The sequence below is a fragment of the Tursiops truncatus genome, chromosome 4 (assembly GCF_011762595.2).
Source record: "Tursiops truncatus isolate mTurTru1 chromosome 4, mTurTru1.mat.Y, whole genome shotgun sequence".
In the NCBI taxonomy this organism is placed as follows: Eukaryota; Metazoa; Chordata; class Mammalia; order Artiodactyla; family Delphinidae; genus Tursiops; species Tursiops truncatus.
The window spans coordinates 77,490,434-77,508,504 of record NC_047037.1 but is presented as its reverse complement, the minus strand read 5'-3'; the positions used below and the strand labels follow the sequence as shown (position 1 = coordinate 77,508,504).

Below are 18,071 nucleotides of genomic sequence, written 5' to 3'. Positions count from 1 at the left end.
GCGATTCATTCCTCAGGATCTGAAAGGCTGTATATTCCAAAACTCTATTGCAATAACATTCCATTTGGCAGATGTGACCTGTTAAGCAATTATACAAGTAGCACGGCAGTGAGGGAAGCCCATAGATGCACCTGGAGAGCGGGAAGAGGCTCAGAGGTGGTAAACTGCAAAATAGTTGCCCAAATCACAATATTGTCCAGAGTCAGACCTAGGGAAACCCTTCCTGTAGCCTTGAAGGCGCCCAAGTTCTCACGCTTCCTGGCATTCTATTGATTCACACTTGCGTCCTTCAACAGGTAGCGCCAATTACAGCCCACAAAGCACGGCCCCCCAGCATAGTGGCCAATACCGCTGTCAATCAAATACTTCACCTGCCTTTCTAAATTTTCCCCTCCCCCTTTCATTGGCGCTTCTTTCGACCTATCCACAAATTTCTTCCGCGCCTCGCACCGCGGAACTTGGCTATTTGGAGCCTAGGATTGGAGCCGAGGCTACTCCCGCCCTTTGACGTACCGGAGCTCTCCGCCCCTTTCGCGGGCCCCTAGCAGCCAGGGGAGAAAGGGCGGGCGAGCGAGGGGGTGGTTTGGGGGCGGGGCTTGCCTCCCACGGCGGGAGGGCGGAGCCTGCGGTGGAGACTGCCTGCTCCGGTAGGACCTCGGAGAGCGCCGGACGCCGCTCGCTGCCAGAGGGACTGGAGAAGCGGCCGGAGCCGGGCCGGACGGACGCCTGCGAGCCCGCATCCCTCCGCACCCACAGCTTTCCGGGCTGGCAGGCGGATAGTAGCGGCTGAGTAAGGTGCCTAAGTCGGGAGTCAGTCATCCCTCTGGGACGCCGACGCCGCCGTCCAACCTTGGCTCCCTCACACCTGTGTGTGTGTCTGTGCGCGTGAGCGCCCGCGCGCGTATGTCTGCGTGAGGGTGTTTGCGTGTGCTCCGGCTGGGCGCGCGAATGTCTGTGTGAGGGTGTTTGCGTGTTAGCGCGCCCGCGGGCGAGAGCCCGGCGCCTAGGCGCTCGGCCCGGGGAGGGACCGCGGGAGCGGCGGCTCTCCTTGCCCAGCAGGCTGTGGCGGGACTCGGGCCGCAACCGTCGTCACCACTGCCTCATGTCCCCCAAGAGCCACCAACGTGCTGCGGGGAGAGCGGACGGGCGGGCTAGCGAGGCGGCGGCTGCGGGCAGAGCGGGGCGGGGGTGGTGGTGGTGGTGGTGTGGAGGGTGAGAGCAGCGGGGTGGGGGCAGAGACTCGGGGAGGGAAGGGGGAGACGGAGGGGGAAGCGGAGGCAGTCGGCGCCGCTGCTGGCCCCTCCCGTCGGCTGTTGCTGTGGGTCACCTGCAAGTGTTTTGGGGTCCGGGCTGTACCGGGTGGAAATGGTAAAAGGCACCCTCACCACCCCGCGTTTCCTGTTGAGAAAAAGGGAGCGTTGAAGATGATGAGGGAAAGCCCAGAAGGTGGTGGCAGAATAAATACGAGCTCTCCCCCACCACCATTTTTCTGAAAATAAAATACTGAGCTCAACCTTTAGGAGGAAAGCCCACCTTTAAGAAAGAGAGTCTTGGTCTGATGGACTCTGGTTTGATTGTATAATAATGATGATATAATGCTAATGACGATGATGACACTGCCTTTTATTTTTACCCCGGTGCTGATAAAGCGTAGCTACAGCTGGGGATAAAGCCCTTGAAAATTTGGTGTCTGAGGAGGGAATACTGGTGCTTTTGGAGTTGTGTTTTCTTTTTCTTTTTCAAAGATATGCATTTTAGAATTAAAATTTGACCAAAGGTTGATTTTTTTCCTTTTTTTTTTACTCATTGAAAGCCAATGCTCGTAAAATGCGGACTGGCTACTGCCATGACTGATGAAAAGCTAAACACTTTTACCCACGTATAATTCCATGTGTTAAGTCACCCTTTCCTTTGAATTTCTCAACAGTTTTTAAAATGAAGAAGTTTAATTTCCGAAAAGTTTTGGATGGCTTAACTGCCTCCTCCCCTGGCAGTAGTAGCAGCAGTGGCAGTAACAGTGGTGGCGGGGCTGGAAGTGGTTCCATGCATCCAGGAGGGACTGCAGGGGTTCTCAGAGAGGAGATTCAGGAAACCTTGACTTCAGACTATTTCCAGATTTGTAAGGTAAGTTTTGAATTGGCTTAAAGCTTATTATTTCTTTATTTTACTACTGTGAGGAAAGAATTAAAACACTCCAGGGACTGGAAATTGTTGAGATGCCAGTATCAGAGAGTCTGGTGCAGAGAATTTTGTGGGTAGGTCAGTTTGAATTAAGATATTCCAAGCATCAACTTAAAAAGCAATGATAGTTTAAGAGGGAAATAAGCAAACATAAAAAGTAGACTCTGCAAGATAATATTAAGGCCCATTAATGGACTACTTTTTAAATTTAATATTTATGTATAAATAGTTAATCCCATTCTGTCATTCAGAGAAACTAATTTTATTTCACTGTTCAGTATAAAATGATTAAAGCTATTAAGATGTTGCTAGAATTAAGTGGATAAGAGCTAGATGAATATGTCCATTTTAAAATATCTAGTGGCAGTGTTTAAAATTCTGAATAAAAACACACCCAGATTCTTAAATTCTTAATAAACAAACAAACAAACGCTATGGGCTTAATACTTGTAAGAACGCAAAAATAGCCTGTGTTCTGGTTTACTGAGGAAGCATTTTCGGTAATTATACTTTAATATTGAACTTCTAATAAATAAGCAAAAGAAAGAGTTTCTGATGGGGAGAGATGAGAATTTACAAAACAAGCATTGTGTTAATATATAGAGATAATTGTTTTATTTTCTGACATCAAGTGATTTATAATTTGTATTGTCCTTTTTTGGGGGGTGGCGTAAGAATGTGCTTTTGACGTGTCATGTGCAGTAAGAAAGTTACCAAGTCATTCATATGATGCAGATGAATATAGTTTTATAAATGTGTTTGAATACATGAGAAGAAATAGTAAATTTTTGAAATTAAGTATTAAATTTTTCAGTAATTCAACACAAATTTTTTTGAAATTATTAAAATTATTTTTGTAGTAAACAGATTATGTGTCATGGGATAAGTTTCAATTATTCCCTTAATTTCTGTTCCCAGTAGGGTCATTATAAAAACAAATCTATAATTACTAAAATATTATAGATTACATAAAAGCAAGTTTATTTAGAATTAGGTTAGATAAACAGATTTAATTCTAATCTACCCTGTGAAATTTGTATACAATACAATTTTGTATACAAAGTTGTATACAATTTTGTCCTCACTTTGAAATAATAGATATTTTGTCAGATTAGGGAGGAGCTTAACAGTGGTCATGAGGCAAATATGTGAAAGGGTCCTAAAGGCCAAATTTGAACTGCTAAGCAGGGAACTTAGGCCCTGATTCTCTAATCTTTGATGTATTACTATTACCATTCCAAGAATCTTAAAAAATTTCCAAAGTCTCTCAGTTCGTGAATATGATAGTAATGCAGGATAGTTTTAGTAGAGGTAAACTTGATATAGAAAAGATAAATTTCTGAAACAGAATGGCATTGGACTGTTGATGGTATAAACTGGTAGAGAAGGTTTTAAGTAAAACATTTCAGGGGAAATGGGTGAATGCAAGAGAGGAAAATGGGATAGATAATCACCTTCCTATTTATTTAGGCAAGACAGTCATGCAAAGTGGCTGAAGTTAAATATGTATTACTTCAAAAACATATGGGATGGTAGGTAGAGCACTGGCCTAGGAATCAGAAAATTTATATTTTATTTAAAGCTCTGCCACTTGCCAGCCACATATTCTTTGGAAAGCCATTTATCTGCCTTGTGACTTGATTTTCTCATCTGTAGTATGGTAATAAGTATTTCTGCTCTTCTTACCTAAGAGGGTAGTTGGGAAGATCAAACAAGACAATTAGGTGAAGGCAATGTATAAGTTGGAAAAGGCAGTGAAACGCATATTTATATGATTGTTAAAGTTTTAAAATCACCTTGTTCTTGGTGGAATGACTATAACCAGTGGGTTGTAAAATATTAGGTAACAATATTCAAAGAAATTATAAGGATAGAAAGCTATGTGAGCTGAACACTAATAGTATTGAAATCTCACTAAATGGGGAAAGTTCTGTGACATCTTTAGATAGGAATATAGTTAATTTTAAAAAGTGGTTATATGACTTTAGGTTACCTGGACTGTAATAAAATGTGTAAAGATGCATTAAAGAAACTCCAAAATTAAAACTGTTACTAAAATGGGGAATTAATTTGGACTCACTGATTAGATGTGCAAAGAACATTCTATTCTGAGTACTAAGCAGTTGGTACCTTCTGAGTACTTCTACCTTTTTAATATGGCCAAAATTAAAGTACAAATCAAGAATCTGCTCTTTTGAAAACTATCTTCCTCTCTATTATTTGATTGGTTGTCAAATTCTATCCTATTTCCTTAGTATTTTTACAATTTATTCCCTTCTCACCATCTCCAGTACTTGTTCATTCCACCATATTTTCTTGCCTGGTCTCTTCTTTTTTGTGTGTGTGTATGTAAAATTTATTTTGGATCTATAACATGTTTACTGATTTGAATAAGGCTTATTTCATTAACATGTAATTTCCCCCCTGTAACTGTTACTAACAATGCACTCTGTTGAATCTCTCTCTGGTATCAGGTTCTCTTTAACAATTCAGTCCAATTTCATAACCTTAAAAAACACCTTTATTGTGAAAAGGAGGGATCAAGTGTTTAAAAAGCTTCTCTGACTGCACCTTGTTTTATAGTTTTGATTTTGGAACAAGTGAACATTTCATATAATTAAAAAATTTGGATCAAAAAGGAAAAAAACTCCTACAAATCTGAAACAAATGGATACAAATGAACCTAGGAGTATATAAAATCGATAGTATATACCACAACCTAGGAGTATATAAAATTGATAGTATAAATCACACAGAAAAGAACAATTATTTCAAATGACATTAAAACTCAAACTTTTGGGCTTCCCTGGTGGCGCAGTGGTTGAGAGTCCGCCTGCCGGTGCAGGGGACACGGGTTCGTGCCCTGGTCCGGGAAGATCCCACATTTCGCGGAGCGGCTGGGCCCGTGAGCCATGGCTGCCGAGCCTGCGCGTCCGGAGCCTGTGCTCTGCAACGGGAGAGGCCACAACAGTGAGAGGCCCGCGTACTGCAAAAAAAAACCAAAAAACAAAAAACTCAAACTTTTAATGGACCTCCATGGTGAGGTATATCCTAAAGAGCAAAAAGAACCACAATGAAATATTCAGTTGCAATTCATAGTTCTTTTTTTTTTTTTTGACCACACAGCTTGTGCAAGTGAAAGCATGCAAGTGAAAGCTTGGAGTCCTAACCACTGGACCACCAGGGAAGTCCCACAATTGATAGTTCTGTTGTTAGTAGTAATACTAGTCTTGTAGCTTTGAAACTATTTTATGCATAATATACATTATATATGTATATGTTATATATATGCATAAGCAAATACGCAATCATGTTAATGTCATTAAAACCAAGATTTTCAGTGTGAAAGCAAAGGGATACAAATATAATAATTGATGATTTAATTGTTCACTTAAATTGGAAATATCCATATGAATGCATGATTTAGTTTTCTTTCTGAAATTCACGTATTTCCTAGCTTTATTTACTGAGAGGGCATAGAAATAATAATGACAGTCTGGTAGAAGTGAGCATCCCCAGTGCTGATCATAGTCTCTGAAAGCCATTTACCAACAAAAGGAAGAAGGGCTCCTTGAAAAGAATGGCTGATTCTAGGTCCAGGGCAGGAAATGTACCAGATGAGCTTGATACCTCTTGCTATGCCAGAAAGCAGGAATGCTTTCAATACCACTGGGGTTGTGTGGATACAGGGGTCAACTTCAAGGAGTTCACATTGGCCAAATTTGGGACAATTTGAGCCTTGAATACTGCAGTGTATAAAGTATAACGTATACAGGCATACCTCATTTTATTGTGCTTTGCTTAATTGCGCTTTGCAGATACTGTGCTTTTTACAAATTGAAAGTTTGTGGCAACCCTGCGTCAAGTAATTCTATTGGAACAATTTTCCCAACAGCATTTGCTCATTCCATGTCTCTGTGTCACGTTTAGGTAATTCTCACAATAATTCAAACTTTTTCATTATAATTATATTTGTTGTGATCTGTGATCTTTGATGTTACTATTGTAATTGTTTTGGGGCACCACGAACCTGTGCCCATTTTTTTTTAACATCTTTATTGGAGTATAATTGCTTAATGGTGTGTTAGTTTCTGCTGTATAACAAAGTGAATCAGCTGTACATATACATATATACCCATATCTCTTCCTTCTTGTGTCTCCCTCCCTCCCACCCTCCCTATCCCATCCCTCTAGGTGGTCACAAAGCACAGAGCTGATCTCCCTGTGCTATGCGGCTGCTTCCCACTAGCTATCGATTTTACACTTGGTAGTGTATATATGTCCATGCTACTCTCTCACTTTGTCCCAGCTTACCCTTCCCCCTCCCCGTGTCCTCAAGTCCATTCTCTAGTAGGTCTGTGTCTTTATTTCCGTCCTGCCTCTAGGTTCTTTATGACCATTTTTTTTTTTTTTAGATTCCATATATATGTGTTAGCATACGGTATTTGTTTTTCTCTTTCTGACTTACTTCACTCTGTATGACAGACTCTAGGTCCATCCACCTCACTACAAATAACTCGATTTCATTTCTTTTTATGGCTGAGTAATATTCCATTGTATATATGTGCCACATCTTTTTTATCCATTCATCTGTCGATGGACACTTAGGTTGCTTCCATGTCCTGGCTATTGTAAATAGAGCTGCAATGAACATTGTGGTGCATGACTCTTTTTGAATTATGGTTTTCTCAGGGTATGTGCCCAGTAGTGGGATTGCTGGGTCATATGGTAGTTCTATTTTTAGTTTTTTAAGGAACCTCCATACTGTTCTCCATAGTGGCTGTATCAATTTACATTCCCACCAACAGTGCAAGAGGGTTCCCTTTTCTCCACACTCTCTCCAGCATTTATTGTTTGTAGATTTTTTGATGATGGCCATTCTGACCCGTGTGAGGTGATACCTCATTGTAGTTTTTATTTTCATTTCTCTAATTAATGATGTTGAGTATTCTTTCATGTGTTTGTTTTGCCTGGTCTCTTGAAATCACTTCCTAACTGATTTTGTCACCTCTTGTTTTACCCTATTCCAATTCATTTTGTTATAATAATGGTTATTTCTGAATTATAATGTAATTATGTCATTTTCCCTGCTAAAAATTCTATGTTGGTTTCCCTAGAGCAGTGGTGATCTAGAAACAAGGGTCTTATGTAAAATCCAAGCAAAATAACACCTATTAAAACAAATAAATATGGTACTTTATTGGTGTACATTAAAAAAATAAATTATAATAAATTATTCAGCCAATAAATAAAAAACTGTTTTTTATATTTGGTTTTGTTGTATGATATTATCCATAGACAGGTCGTAGGATATTTGCTAACCTTAAAAAAGTAAAAGTACAGCCTTTATAATCAGTGACACATCTATATGAAGTTCAAAAAGAGAAATGGTAGAAGAAATTTTTGTTCAAGGTCAGCAAAAAACAGGTTAATGGCATCGGTTTACTGCAATGTTTTAAGTTCAGTATGTATGCATTTGAATGCCCATGATGTTTGTGCAGTAATGAACTGCCTTTTCCAAACTTGAATTCCATGAACACAATTTGAAACCACTGCTCTATACACTAAACTTCAGACTGTTTAATTGATCTTTATATAGTTCCTTTCAGAAGGGGCTCATGTTTACCTTTCCATCCTCATTTCCTTGATACCCTAAATATATTGTATTCCCTGAAAGCACCATATTTTCTCATATCTCAACGCCTTTTCTTAGCTTATTGCTACAGATTAGAATATCTCTTCCAGCTTTAATATAATTGGAGAATTCCAGTTACTTTTCATTACTTTGTAGTTGAAACACCATCTATATGAAACCAGCTCTGACCACTGCCTTCCTCATCTACCCACCCCAGGCAGAGTTAGGTTTTTTTTCCTCCTCTTCTCTGTTTGCTTATAGGATCTGCTATAGTGTGAATTTAGCAACTTATTGTGGTTAAAAAAGATTTTTTTGTCACTACTATTATACTATGAACTCTGGGAGACAATTATATTTTATTTTCTTATTATTGTTAGGGTGCTCACTACCTGTTAGGCCACTGGTTCTTAACTCTGTCTAAAAGAAAGATTTCTAGCTCTACCCAGTCTTAGAAAATCAGAGTTTCTAGGAATTGGGCCTAGGCACATGCATTTTTAAAAAAGACCCCACAGGAGATTCTGATGCACAGTCAATATTGAGAACCAGTATAGCAGGCACTTGATATACTTTATAAATGAAGTAGCATATACATGGTTGGTTGATTAATTGAAAAGAGATTAAAGCATAAAGTCATTAATAATGATATATGTCTTAAACATTTTATTTTAAATGAAAACATTTAAATATGCATCAATTTACAAATCACTTGATAAATGACCAAAATTATTTTGTTGCACACTGGTTCTCTGATTAGAGTTCTATGTGAACTTCTCATCCATAAACCGTCCCAAATTCATTACGTGCAATTTTCAGTTTTTGTTTGTTTAAAGTAGAATAAGGAGGAAACTTCAGTGTCAGATGAGATATATATTTCAACAAGCAAATAAATTATATATATATATATATATATACACACACACGTATATATATCAGCTGACAGTTTATACACATGGGTGTATAATCTAGATGAATATATATATATATATATATATATATATATACAGACCTATATACAAAGTGTAGATGAACATACATATGTGTGTGTGTATATATATATACATATATTTTTTTTCTAGATTTATTTTGTGTTCATCCCTATAGCTACCTGGCCCATACCTAGTTAGTCTGGGAGCAGGAGGGTGTGAGTATTCTAGCTACAAGTTTACTAGTTTCAAGCATTTAATGAACCATTAGTATCAATCTGTGTTTTACAAAGAGAATGGAGAGTTTTTGTTAATCTAGTAATTTGCTTAAGTTAAAATTAGAAAGCTTCATCTGCAAAATATCCCATCTGACCTTCGTAACAGTCCTATAAAGAAGCCAAGGATAGTGTTAATATTTTCCTTTTACTGAGAAGATATCTGAGACCAGAGAATTTAAGTGGTATCCTTACATCTCCAAGTTGGTAAGAGACATAGATAAGTTTAATGCTCTGGTTTTTGATTCTCAAATCCAGTACTTTTTCTGCTTCATTTTTCTTACTTATTAGAAAAGGCAACATGATTAATTCCTTAGGAAACATAGAGACTTTGAGAAGATAAAGACTATTCTGTTGCCTCTCCCTTAAAAATACATCTCAAATCTGACCATGTCTCTTCCACCACATGTCTTGCCTGGGCTACTATTTTATGGCCTTTTCGGGTTTCCCCTGCTTTCACTCAGTCTTCACCACAGTCTCATAATAGGTAGAAGAATCCTTTTAAAATTTAAATCATATCATGTCATTCCTGCTCAGAGTTCTTCAATGGCTTTTCATTTCTCTTAAAAATAAAATCAAAAGTCCTGTTATGTCTTACAAAGCTCTAAATGATCTGGCCCCTGACAAGACATGATTTTCAACTGTTTTCTGTTACTTATTCTGCACCAGCTACACTTGCTTTCTTACTGTTTCTCAGACATGATTCCTGCCTCAGGGCTTTTTGCATTTGCTATTTCCTTTACATGGAACATTTTCCCCCCAAATAATTATATTACTTGTTCCCTTTACATCATTTAATTCTTAGTTCAACTATTAACTTCTCCAAGAGATCTTCATTGACCACTGCTCATCCCCTTTACTCTCTACCCTTATCCTGATATTTTTTCTTGATAACACTTATAACTACCTGTTATTAAATTATATATTATTTGCTTGGTTTTTTGCTTCTCCTATTATAATGTAATTCCATGAGGACGGGGCTTTATTTTGTTCACAACTATCTCTAATTCCTAGAGCAGAGCTTGCCACATAGAAGGCAGTCAAATATTTGTTGAGTGAATAAATGAGAGCAAGGAATCTGATAGAGTGATGTATTAAGAGCAAAATAGATATATTTTGAACAATTTTTTGGAAAAGGCTTTTATTAAATACATTTTATATTACATAAACACAAGGAAACCACTGAGCAAAAGAGTGACACCACTTTAGGAACATGGTATATATTTTTTAGAAAGATATGGAAAAGAAGATTGTAGAAAGATTCAGTTAAATTTATTTCAATTTTATTTTTGTTTCCAAATGATCTTTTTAGGGGAACAATTCAGAAATATTAGACTGACAGTGACAAACATACAGGATGTTCTAGACCTAATTAACAAAATAGACAAAATAAATACATCACTAGAACCAGATGGCATAATAGCTGAAGTTTGAATAAACTCTTAAATTAACCAACTCACTATTCATCAACATTTATAAGTTGAATTTATAAATGGTCATGGTGTCAGAGACAATGTGTAGATAACTAGTGTAACTTCTTACATGGAAATGGATTTGTAATCATGATATTCATACCAAACATAATATCATATCTTTCCAGATAAACTGGTGTAAGCTCAGAAACATGGTCGTGGACTGTGGAGAGTTGGGCTTTCCAGGACCCTGGAAAGCTGAAAGGAGATTAATTGCCTAGATATCCCTTCCTCAGGTTTTTCATTGTCCCATATTCTTCCAATTTCATATCATTTTACTTGGGAGATTCTGTACCTGAGATTGGCACAAGACCATGATCATAGTTCCACATTTCTGCAGTTTTCATTCATTAAAAGAACTATACAAGATTCCCTGAGATGTGTGGACTTGTCTCATTCTATACTTATAAATGGGTTGAATAAAACATAGTACAGTTGATACTGCAGGATAACTTATTATGGATAAAGCATCTGACAAAGACTTCATGCTCCCGTCACTAGAATGTACAGTAGCGAATAGACATCTTTAAGAATAGTAATGGAGGCAAACCAGAAGAATTAAGCTCTCTTGTTAGGATTGAGGTGTTAACAAATTTAAGAACCAAAAAGAATTAAAATAAAATTTTTTTAAGAGCTAGAAAAACCAAAGCCAAGTTATTCAGTACTCTAGGCTCTCTACTTTGCCTATCCTGAGAGCATAAGGGTGCAGGGGCAGGCTTGAGTAAGAAATTATAGATTTGTGGGAAGTATGATTACAAATTTTTTAGGTTACCATAGAGAACAATTATGTTTTCTCACAAAAGGTCCTTTGGTACTAGTATATTTTCAGCAAATTGAGCTGTTGGTCTCATTTAGTATGGCAGTTCTTATGTCCTTAAAAACAAACGGTGTTGTGCTTTGTGTATGTCTCAATATAGAACTAATTTAAAATCTTATGTAATTTCTGACTTTGGTTATCTGTAGGATTATCAGTAATGATTAGAGTAGATTCCTATCTCTTGAAGTTTAGTGCATTTCTGTAGACCCCTTCCGACTTTACTTGAAGATGTGCCTGTGAAAAACCATAGTTAAGTTTCATAGTTTACTTGTAATGATAGAATGATTATATTGATTTCCTACATTATGGTTCCATGAACCATTTACATATTAGTTTAATAGCAATAACTTTGTATCCATTAAAGGTTTCAAGTACAATAGAAGTCCTGTTCTAAGCTTTTAAATTGAGTTTTTCTTCAGAGAAAATTGAGTTTTTGTTCCTAATTAATTGTCAAAATAATAATCTTTATAAAAGATCTTAGTTATAGCAAGAGTTCTTTTCTTTTTTAATTTAAAAAAGAAGACAACTTTTCTTCTTATCTTTTCTTCTTTATTATTTGAAGCCTAATCTTTTGATATGTGTTAAACACAAGTGTTTTTATTTAAAAATATATATTAAGCATACCGGGGAATCATTTCTACTTATCTAAGTAAAGCTAAAAGTTATTTATAAGGACTGGTAGAAAATCAGTGATTAAGTTTTAGAAAAAAAAATAGAAATTGTATTTAAAGGATTTATAGAAGGTAGTTGTAAACAATAGAATATAAGACTTCCAAAAAGTGCATAATAGGCCTACTGTGATACATGTAGAGAGGCTTGGTTAAATGGAGCATTCATAGTCACTGAAGGAATACAAGAAGATATTTTGACAAGTTTATTATTCAAAACATATTTATTATACAGAGTTAAAAATGATTAGGTCATAAACATTCTCAGCCAACTGACTCTAATGAGTGAAATAATGTGTTTTGGTTGACTTATCAGAGAAATCACTTATGGTACTTTCTGGACTTACGTAAGATATTAGAAAGAAAGTATGATTTTAGTTCTATTGGAGGCCCCAAGTTACCAATTGTTGTTGATGGTGTAGAGAATGACTTTGAATATATTATGTAATGATGATATATTATCAATATAATGAATTTTAATTAAAATATATAATATTTAATGTATTAATTTTAGTTGTGTCTTATAATTGGATTATGTATATACAGTAAGTATCTCTTGGATTGAAAATAGCATAAAAGCAACAAATAATGGTGGTTTTAGATGTAGGTTTAATACCTGGATTTAAAAGGTAGGGTAGCTAGAGAAAACTGTTATATTTCTTCAGTTTTTCTCCTCTGTTAATCACCTATAGATTTCAGTCACATTAGAAATCTAGTACTTTACCTAAATGAACACAATAAAATTAGACTGTCATGAAAATTTATTGGATGGCTTAATGTTCAGCCTAATTTGTTCATTATAAATTGACTAAAAACCTGTCTATAAGTCTGCAAACCAAAGAAAGTTTGAAAATAAGCAGTACAGTAAATTGAGAAGTTAGGTTGAGTCTGGGGGAAATGCTTAGTTTGTCAACATTTAAGTAGATGGAAAATGTAAAGCTAGCAAAGGAGACATAGGAGAACTGAGCAGAATGATATGAGGAAAACTCAAAAGTAGAAGGAGATAATCTGAAGCTTTCTTAAGAAAGATTATTAAGAGACAAATTCAAGAGTATCTCAGCATTGTAAAGAGATCAAGGATGGTGAAAACGAAACAAATGAAAAACAAGCAAACAAACCAAGAACTACCAAGAGACAGCTGAATTAGACCAAGAGGAAGTTGATTAGGGTAAAAATATTTATGGTAAAATGATGGACAGAATTAAGGTCACACTATAATAGAGAGTAGAATTGATAGGATTAGTACTTTTAAGAGTAAGCGTGTAAATTGATTTTAAATAAGAGAAAAGTGTTGGGAAAGTAGCAGAGATGGTAGATTCTGATAGCATTTTGGTATATTGTAGGGGGGTAATGCAGTCTATCCACAGAAGAGAAATTGAGGCTACCAGAAAAGGAAGAGTAAGGTGGGAAATAGAGGTATGATTTGCCCTTTAAAGTAGTAAGGGTATCTTCCTAACAGAGTTTACTGTGGTTTAGAAATTTGCAAGGGCTTCTTTTCCACAAATGCCACCAGCAGATTATACTTTTGTCAGCAGTGCTCTGTTTTCTCCTTTTAGTACCACCAAACTTAGACCTGCATCATTCATGGTATAAATTTTACTCTTGCAAGATAATTCCCTCTCTCTCTTAAGACAAGACAAGGTTAGCATGATATAAAAGCCTTGTTATTTTGTTTTTCAAGACAAAGGCAAGCTTCCCTAATTGAATTTATAGTTATTAAAAAAGAAAACAAAAACAAACAAAATAAGACACAAGAAAAAGAAATATCCTGAGCAGTAAAAGATTATTTTAAACGAAAAAAACAACAAAAAAAGTAAGGGTATCTGATTTGGAAATTTTTCTTTACTTGAGGAGAATACATATTTCATTTGAATTCTCAGTAAACTCTGTGCTTTATCTCCATATAAAAATATGTGGTTCTACTAGAAGATTGTATTAGTTTCTATCTCTGCTGCAACAAAGTACCAAAAACTTAGTGGCTTAAAACAACACAAATTTATTATCTTATAGTTCAGGAGGTAAGAAGTTTGAAATGGGCATCACTGGGCTAAGATCCAGGCATTGGTAGGACTGCATCCCTTTCTGGAGGGTCTAGGAGAGAGTGTTTTCTTTCCTTTTCCAGCTTTTATAGGCTGCTCACAATTCCTTGACTGGTGGCCCCCTTCTGTCGTCAAAGCCAACAGTGGCCAGTTGAATCTTTCTCGCATTGCATCACTTTACCTCTCCTGCTTTCCTCTTCCACGTTTAAAGACAGTCGTGATTACATTGGGCCCACCAGGATAATCCAGATTAATTTCCCCGTCTCAAGGTCCACTGATTAGCAGTCTTCATTCCATCTGCAACCCTTAACTCCCCTTTGCCATATAACCTAACATATTCACAGGTTCTTTGGGGAGCCATTATTCTGCCTTTCACAAAGATGCTCATTACTTTCACCTGTCTTTTGTTTTCAGTTACTTTATGGAAAACAAAATAACAACAGAGACAATAGTATAATAAACTCTTAGCTTCAACGATTATCAACTTTGTAAATCTTCATCTCCCATTTCATTATTTTAATGCAAACCCCAGACATTATACCATTTTATCTGTAAAAACTTCAGAGATCAGATAAGGGCTCCCTCTCTCTTTTAAAAGCTATGAACCCCAAACCATTGTCACATCTAAAAACATTAACAAAATTTCTTTATATAATCTAATATGCAGTTAATGTTTAAACTTCCTAAATTGTTCCATAGTATCATTTTATAATTGAATTGTTTGGATTGGGATCCAAACAAGGTCCACATTTCATTTTCATCTGACTTGAACTTATCTTTAGTTCAATTTGTGTGCTGTTAGAGTCTGTTGGTTTGTTTTGAGATCAGCTATCCTGTGCTTTTGTGTGTGTTGTTGAGAACAAAGCTCTCTGATTCATTTCTGAACTGGATGACTATATGTGAGGAAGTGGGTGGGCTGTGCAGTGTACCACAAGATGAAAAGTAGACTTAAAAGTTATTTTCTAGAGATGGTCACATCTTTTAAGGAATTGGAAAATAATATTTTAAGTCAGCCTGAGCTATTCCTACTGTTTGTTGCTACTGTGGGGTATATTTCCCTGAGAATATTAGAAAAGAGGAAAATATTAAAGACATAGGATATATCAAAGTGAATAAGAGTGGAGTAGATTTTTTAGGTTGCACTCAACAGTATTAATTTTTATCTATGAAATAACTTACTGGAGGGATAGGATGGGATCCCGTTGCACGTCTCTTTTTTTAAGTGAATATTTAAAAGACAGGTGAAAAAAGAAAACATTTGCAAGGACTCACGCTACTTAGAATTATGTAGCAAGAAGCTGAAAGTGCATTGGTCAAGTCTATTAACGTAGATTTCTTCTACATTATAGGATATCAGATTAATAGACTAAATATACTTGAAGAACTGAATTAGAGTGCATTAAGAGGAGGAGCAGAATACTGATGAGGAACGTACTTTGATTTATTGAGAAATCCATTTATAAATAATTTGTACACTATTTTTATTGGTTACTTATATAATTCAAAAGCCTCCTGGTAGTTTATTTATTATAGGATCTTTCTTTGCTTTTTCCAGTTCTATCTTAACCAAAATTCCGTTGCTATTTGAGGTAATATTCAATACTCTTTTTTTAAATTCTGGTTTTAATGAGATATAATTGACATACAGCACTGTATAAGTTTAAAGTGTACAACATAATGATGCGATTTACATCTATTATTGATTAGCACAGTAAGTTTAGTGAATATCCATCGTCTCATATAGGTTCAAAATTAAAGAAATAAAAAATTTTTTCTTATGATGACAACTTTTAGGATTTACTATTAACAACTTTCACATATAATTAGCAGTGTTAATTATATTTATCATTTTGTACATTACATGCCTGGTACTTATTTATTTTATAACCAGAAGTTTGTACCTTTTGACTGCCATCATCCAACGTCCACCCCCCACCCCACCTCTGGTAACCACAAATCTGATCTCTTTTTCTATGAGTTTGTTTGTTGGTTTGTTTGTTTTTGAAGTATAACTGACCTACAACACTATGTTAGTTCCTGTTACATAACATAGTGATTCAGTATTTCTCTACATTTCAAACTGATCAATATTCAGTACTCCTTTGTTCTGACACAGGTATTAGTATTAGCCTAGGCATTAGGTGAATTCATTTACTTATTATGTATATTACGTATTATGTACTTATTTATTAAAGACCTATATTATGTATAACTCTATATTAGGTACTTTTTAACTAGGTCATCATTTTTTTGGAATGAGTTTGCAAGGCCAGCACACACTATATGAACCATTTATATTTTTATGGGATTAATGATTTGCATCATGTGTACTTCATTTTTTTGGCAAGTTTTATAAAACTTCCTCTTTTATTTTCTTTAATGAAATTTTAAAAAGTGGCTTAAATTCTTTGCTTCTTCCCTCCTCTTTATTTGTACTTCTACTATTTTTGCATCATTTTTAACATATGTATTGTCTTTCTCTTTCTATTTCTATTCTCTTGACTAAAAGCTCTTTTATTCTAAAATGAAAGAACCTGGAAAATGTTAAAAACATATTTCTTTTGCCACAATTTTCATTCTCCTAACAAGTCTAATGGTTTTATTGGGACTATTAATATACCAAAATAGCTGTTTAAGTCACAGATTCTCTTTTATTTATCAGTATTCTCTTTAAAGGATTGAAAGGTGTTTAAACTTGGTATGCTCAGTGTAATCCTTAAAGAATTATCTTCAAATCATGCTATTTGATAACTAACCTAATTTCTGTCTTCATACAAAGCAGGATTATACATTTATGATAAAAATTTTATTTAATTTAAACATTTTTCACATGCCCATGTATTTTATTCTGAGGAGAGCTATAGGTTTAAGAAGCTTGGAGTAAAAGATAAATATCGAGAGGATTGGATACTAGGAGAAGAACACTCGAGAGCTGACAGCTGAAAGCAACATAAGAAAGAGCAGGGAAGCAATAATTTGAGGTATAATTTACACATCATAAAATTAACAGATTTTAAGTGCTCAATTCAATGAGTTTTCAGTTATAAACACTATGTAACCATCAGTCAAAATATGATATAGCATATCTTAAATTTTTAAAAAGTTTCTTCCTGCCCCTTTCCAGTCAGTTTCTACTTCCACCACTTTCCAGAGGCAATGAATTCTTAACTTTTATCACCATAGCTTAGTTTTGCCTGTTTTTGGACTTCATATAAATAGAATCACACAGTATGTATTGTGTGTATGTGTCTACGTGTGTGTGTATGTCTTCTTTCATGCAACATAATGTTTTTGATATATGTCTGTGTTGTTGAATCTATCAGCAATTTTTCTCTTTTTTATTGCTGAGTAATAGTCCATCAGATATTTTAATTGAAAAATTACATTTCTATTACAAATATAAACATGCTCATAACAGAAAATACAACAGGTAGAGAGAAAACACTCCTAAATTATTCAAATTTGTAGTTTGAATACTCAGATACAGATAATGATTAGTGATTTCTTTGAGGTACATTTTATATCAGAATTTTTTGTTTAGTTTTTTGTTGTGTGGAAATAAATGACCACCCATATGAGAAGAGATGTTGTTTTTTCAAAGCTTGCTATAGCAAGGGAGTCAGTGACCATTACTTGCTTTTGGCAAAGACTCAAAGACCAGCAAGGGAGTGGGGAAAGCTTTATACTGAAAAAAAGGGTAGGCTTCAGGTATGCTCCTTTTTTTTTTTAAACTGAAGTACAGTTGATTTACCATGTTGTGTTAGTTTCAGGTATACAACAAAGTGATTCAGTTATATATATGTATATGTATATATATATGTTCTTTTTTCAGATTCTTTTCCATTATAGGTTATTACAAGATACTGAGTATAGTTTCCTATGATATACTTGTTTATTTTATACATAGTAGTATGTATCTGTTGATCCCAAACTCCTAATTTATCCCTCCCCCCCTTCCCCTTTGGTAAGCATAAGTTTGCTTTCTACGTCTGTGAGTCTATTTCTGATCTGTAAATATGTTCATTTGAATCATTTTTTTAGATTCCACATATAAGTGGTAT

The 18,071-nt window shown here is 35.5% G+C and overlaps 1 protein-coding gene across 1 annotated transcript in view; it reads left to right on the top strand.

Moving 5' to 3' along the window:
• The first annotated feature begins 652 nt into the window (after positions 1 to 652).
• Positions 653 to 18,071, top strand: part of STXBP5L (syntaxin binding protein 5L) — a 374,070-nt gene continuing 356,651 nt past the window's right edge. Inside the window, exons 1-2 of the mRNA XM_019922992.2 lie at positions 653 to 795; positions 1,928 to 2,124. Of these exons, the coding sequence (XP_019778551.1) occupies positions 1,936 to 2,124 (189 nt within the window). The 5' untranslated portion in view covers positions 653 to 795; positions 1,928 to 1,935. The remainder of the gene's footprint in view (positions 796 to 1,927; positions 2,125 to 18,071) is intronic.